General features: G+C 37.5%; 1 protein-coding gene across 1 annotated transcript in view; it reads left to right on the forward strand.

Moving 5' to 3' along the window:
* Positions 1 to 6,306, forward strand: part of LOC102829195 (serine/threonine-protein kinase Nek1-like) — a 277,499-nt gene that overhangs the window by 20,820 nt on the left and 250,373 nt on the right. Inside the window, 1 exon segment of the mRNA XM_006864548.1 lies at positions 1,682 to 1,882. Coding sequence (XP_006864610.1) covers positions 1,682 to 1,882 — 201 coding nt within the window.

A 6,306-nucleotide genomic window follows, 5' to 3' on the forward strand; every position in this document is an offset into this window, starting at 1 on the left:
ACCTTTGCATTCCAAACACCAGTAATGATCAGTACATCTAGATTGCATGTTTGGACAATTTCATATTGAAGATTTTGGTAGAATTCTTCTATTTCATCCTCACTGGCTTTAGTGGTTGATGCATAAATATGAATAATAGTGGTATTAACTGGGCTTCCCTGTAGGCGCATGTATATTATCCTATCACAGACAGGGTTGTACCTCATGACTGATCTGGATATGTTCTTTTTGACAATGAATGCAGCAGGATTTCTCTTTAATTTGTCATTTCCGGCATAGTAAACCATGTGGTCATCAGATTCAAAATGGCCAGTACCAGAACATGTCAGCTCACTAATGCCTAAGATATCGATGTTTATGCATTCCATTTCATTTTTGACAACTTCCAATTTTCTCAGATTCATACTTAATACATTCCATGTTTCTATTTTCAGTGAATGCTTACAGCTGTTTCTCTTCATGTTGAGTTGTGTCCCATCAGCAAATGAAGGTCCCGCAGGCTTTTCTCTCACAGGCTTTACTCCATTTGTGTCATCACGGTCATCTCTACTCTGGGGAGGCAGCTCTTCCCTAGTCGCATTTTGAGTGCCTTTCAGCCTGAGGGGCTCATTTTCCAGCACTATATCTTACAGTGTTTCTCTGCTATTCATAAGGTTATCAGTGACTAAATATTCGGAAGTGGTTCATCATTCCTTCTTCCTAGTGTGTCTTTGACTGGAAGCTCATATGAAACCTGTCCATCATGGGTTACCCTGCTGGTATTTAAAATACTGGTGGCATAGCTATTGGAATTACAGCAACTCACAAGCCATCACAGTACGACAAACTGACAGATGAGTGGTGGTTAGATGTTCGTAGAAGAATGAAATATACGCAATAATTTTAGAAAGTGGAATTGCATTTAATATGTACTAGGAAGAGCTCACCATTTACCAGAACTCTTAATAATTTATATAATCACTTTTGTAATTGCTATAATTCATAACATGGTTTTGCTCTCTTAATTAATGTAGTACATAACCATTTGAACATTTTTTAATCAGAAAAGTCAAAAACTTAATTTTACTTTCTTTCAAAATCATATTTTCTTTAGATTTTAAACTGTTCCTTTTTTAATTTTTGAATTTTGATTAGAGTTTATATTGTTTTCATTTTGAAATATATTTCTAGTAGGTGTAGTTGTTATACACCCTTCAAATATTTGCCTGATTACTTGACTTTTAAGGAGCATGACACACACAAAATAATAATAATGAACAGTGTTAAAGTGGAAAGTAATTTAGAGAATTACGACTTTTATGTATTATGTTTTTACAAAATACTTTTTGTTCTATAGTTAATTTCTTGTTTTTATTATACCATAGACATTTTATTATGTGGCATTTTAAAATAAGGATTACACTGACAATCACAAGGTTGGTGGTTCAAACTCACCAGCCACTCCTCTGAGTTTGAACCATCAACCTATACAGGGTTTGAGTCAGAATTGACCTGATGTCACTTAACAACAATATTCTCTTTGGAATATGTTATAAATGACCTTGTTCTAGAGAACATAAAGGTGATTAAAGAATTTGAAGATGATTATATTTGTCTACTATATTGAGAGAAAAAGAACTACTTCTCATTGTTGACATTACTAGTTTAATTCATGTATATTATTTTATTTTCTGGATTTTAGTTTGAAGCTGGCAACATGAAAAACCTGGTACTGAAGATAATATCTGGATCTTTTCCACCTGTTTCTTTGCATTATTCATATGATCTCCGCAGTTTACTCTCTCAGTTATTTAAAAGAAATCCTAAGGATAGACCATCAGTCAACTCCATATTGGAGAAAGGCTTTATAACCAAGCGCATTGAAAAATTTCTCTCACCTCAGGTAAGCCTTTTTAATTTAAAATTAACATGTAATTAGAGAATGGTGTATAACTAGGGAAATACCTTCCCTTTGGGAGGAGAGTACATCTGAACTTTAGAGGCCTGGGATATCTTTTTCAGAGACTCTGAGGTCACTTTCCATTATGATATAATTCTTCCCCTTCTCTGTTATTTCAGAGAATACCAGAAAGATGTTCACCTGTACTGCATTGATTATGCAGAGATTTTCGATTGTGTGGCTTATGACAGGCTATGGGCAACATTGCTGAGAGGGTGTATTCTGGAACACTTAATTTTACTCATGAGGAACCTGTACTTAGACCAAGAGGCAGTTTGTTCAAACACAACAAGGGAACGCTGAGTAGTTTCAAATTAGGAAAGGTGTGTGCCAGGGTTGTATTCTTTCACCACACTTAATCTGTATGCTGAGCAAATATTTGAGAAGCTGGATTATATGAAGAAAAATGTGGTATCAGAGTTAGAGAAAGACTCATTAACAACCTGTGATACGCAGATGATACAGACTTGCTTGCTGAAAGCAAAGAGAACTTAAAATTCTTACTGATGAAGATAAAATAACACAGCCTTAGGTATGGGTTGCACCTTAATGTAAAGAAAACAGAATCTTCACCGCTGGACAAATAAATAACATCATATAAATGGAGATAAGATTAAAGTTGTCAAAGACTTTATTTTTCCTAATTCAACCCATGGACATTCTTGCTGCACAAGACCTCTTTAAAGTGTTCAAGAACAAAGTTGGCACTTTGAGAACTTAGTATTTTCAGTAACCTCATATACATGTGAAAGTTGGACAGTGCATAAAGAAGACTATAGAAGAATTGATGCATATGCATATGGTGTTGGAGGAGAATATTGCAAGTATAATAGACAGCCAAAAGAACAAACAAATCTGTGTTGGAAGATAAATAGCTAGCTAGAATGCTCCTTAGAAGCCAGATAACCAGTCTTCGTGTCTCATACTCTGTACATATTATCAGGAGAGACCAATTTCTGCAGAAGGACATCATACTTGTTAAAGTGTAGGGTCTGTGAAAAAGAGGAAGACACCCCCTCCCCCACCCCCAACGAGATAGATTGGCACATTGGCAGCAGCAGTGTGCTCAAACACAGGAGTAATTGTGAGATTGGTACAGGATCGGGCACTGTTTCATTCTGTTGTGCATCAGTTCAATATGAGTCAGTACTGACTCGATGATACCTAACAACAACTACTTCCTTTTTGCTTTCCAGTTGTGAATCATTCCTTTGTCTCTTGGTGTACTTACTGTGAAATTATTAAATTTTTCTGCGTCTCACTTCTGGTTGTTATAAAAATTAAATGTGAAGTAATGTATAACATATGTAATATATTAAATATATGAATTTATTTTACTCATATCAGTGGTTCCTCAGGAGAAATATGAGGTATTCTGCTCCTGTAAAGGTTTACCACCGTGGAAACCCTGTGCAGGGTCACTATGAGTCCGAAGGACTCCATGGTACTTAACAACAACAACAATATAGTAATGGTAATATTCTATTTGATAGACTATTTGGGAATCATTGTTGTACAGATTTTTATATAACACGTGTAATTGATTGACTCATGGTTTTTCCCTTCCTACTTGCGTATACCCAGTGCCATAAAATCGATTCTGACTCATAACAACTTTATATAGGGTTCCAGAGAATGTTAATCTTTACAGAGACAGCCCTGCCTTTTCCTGCACAGCTGCTGCTGGATTTGAATTGCTAACGTTGCAATTAGTAGCTCAATATCTAACCCATATCACCACTAGAGCTCCTAATACTTGCACATATGTATATAATAAATATTTGTTGAGTTGAATTACATTTATATTTGATAGTATTTTTAAGATCCCTGTATCATGATTATAAGTTATCATGCAAATGCGATCAACTAAGATTCAAATTATTTTGTTTAATTTTCAGTGTGGCCTTTGCTGATTTAAATAGTTACTTTTAAACTGTATAAGATATCTAACAAAAATCAGTTTTGTTACTTTTCTGGGTAGTGAGAGAAGAAGGAAACATCATATCCTACATGGTTTAACAGAAAATTCATGCGAACAATTGCTCTTCAAAAACCAGAAATGTAGATTTAAAAAAAAAAAGTGTTTTATTGTGAATTATGTTATAGTTTTTTTACATGGGAGAACATTAGCTTTACATTCACCCTATCATATATTGTTTCATTGCTATGGTTACAATCCCCTCCATGCATCATCAGCCAACCAAAGGGTATCCCCTGCAATCCTGCCCCCTGGTCATCAGCACACAGCCCCTCTCCCTCTCTGGGTCTAGAGTCCCCAGCCGCTCTATCTCTCCATGTCGTCATCTCTTGGTGTCACTGTTTCTCTAGAAGGGGGCCTTAACTCTGCTCTTCTGCCTTGATGGTTCCAGGGACCTTGGCTCCTGGACTGCATAGTCAATCACTCCCCTCCTTTTGCTACAAAACGTCCACCTTTACATTTCCAACCCTCACAGTCAGTCCTGATAACAATTATTCACCATTGTACCACCTATCCCCATCTTCTTTCATCAGCCCCACCCAGACAGATTGGATACTACTTAGTGGAGATTCTACCTTGTTCCACGCCCTCTGGATCTAAGCTCCCTCTTGAAAGCTTGTAAGCCTTCTTGCCTTTGAACCCCCCCTCCCCCCCCATTTTGGGTAGCCAATGTCTAAGTTGTTCATCCCTGTCTACTCTGTGTATGGAGGGCATGGGAATGATCCTTGCTGTAAAGATTTGTTCCCTCTTTTGAGATACTGCATTCATACTGCATTCATAGGTGTAGGTCAAGTTCATCAAATTGTATCAGATTACTCTTTTTTTCCTCTTCTTTCTTCTTCTAGTTGAGCTCTGATCATTGAAGCCAGGTCCAGGTCAAGTGGGTATTATCTGCAAGTGTGGATGTTCTTATGCATATGCCTTCTCTTCTTATCAGCTGGATGCTTCACTCTCCATTCTAGTCCTCTGTGGTTATGTCACTGACTCTGGGCCCAAGCAGGCCAAGCAGGTCTCCACCCTGGTTCACAGGAGTCTCTTGAACATTGTAGGGCTTACCTCGTAGCTTCATTGCTGTTTTTCCGTCACTTCCCCTTATGGGTTGAAAGTGATTACCAATCAGAGGGCATAGACTCGTGTATTCCCATTGAGTCTTAGTCTTAGAAATGGAGATTTAACTTGTGTGGCGCTGTAGGATAAGAACTGGACTGCTAACTGCCAGGTTGATTGTTCAAACCCAGCAGCTGCTCCTTGGAAAACTATACAGGATTTCTATGAGATGGAATTGACTGGATAGCACTTAATAGCAACAACAACTAGGAGAATGGGGAGTGCAGTGGCTCTTTAAGATGCGCACTAGACTGCAAACCACATGGTCAGTGATTGCAGCTTACCAGCCGCTCCATAGGAGAAAGATGAGAGTTTTGTTCTTGAAAAGATTTATAGCCTTGGAAACCTTTTGCATGTTTGTTACAAGGTGAAATCAAGTCCATGGCCCTGAAGCAAAACAACAACTAGAAGAATATATTAGTAAGAAACCAATCAGAATGTGAAGGTTCAAAGTTACTTTAAGAACGTCGCAACAGTCTCTGAAATGTGGGTGCCTCATAAGACTTCTTTGTTATAAATAACATTTGCAAGCACAATTTTACATGAAGTATGTTATTGTTTCTTGGCAGCTACTAAAGAAGAAAGAGTGGTTTCTCTTTCTCTTGCTGGGTCCCTTCCCCCACATACTAATACCAGCTGCTAGAACATACAGTTTTAAGGGTGAAGCACTGGAATTCAACTAGTTAGCAAACAAAGAGAAACAGTTCAAGTCTTATATACTCAAAGCTTAAAATATGGAAAGAAAGAAGAGCAGATTTGGATTAACATTGGTGTATTTGACACTACATGTTTAGTAAACACATATCCCTTGTTGCTATTTAAATACCACATAGATTTAATTCCTCATGAAAACATTTTATCTTTTGTTCGTAGGATTTATTTTCTACTATAACTTATTTAGTATCCAGGTGAGAAAATTTATGATGCATTTCTCATATAATAGACATAGATAGATAGATAGATAGATAGATAGATAGATAGATAGATAGATAGATGGATGATAGATAGAGCCCTGTTGTGGCGCTGCTGGTTCATGTGCTGGACTGCAATGTCAATTTGAACCACAAGGTCACTCCTCAGAAACCCTACACAGGGTTGCTGTGAGTTGGAACCAACTTGATGACTCTAAACAACAACAACAACGACACATGGAGTCCTGGTGTGGATAAGCACTGGACTGATAACTACAAGATTGATGGTTCAAACCCACCAATCACTCCTTGCAAACCCTGCACAGGGTCTTTATGAGTTGGTACAGACTCAATGGCACTTACCAACAACA

Source organism: Chrysochloris asiatica, unplaced genomic scaffold (genome assembly GCF_000296735.1).
Source record: "Chrysochloris asiatica unplaced genomic scaffold, ChrAsi1.0 scaffold00066, whole genome shotgun sequence".
NCBI classification, from domain to species: domain Eukaryota; kingdom Metazoa; phylum Chordata; class Mammalia; order Afrosoricida; family Chrysochloridae; genus Chrysochloris; species Chrysochloris asiatica.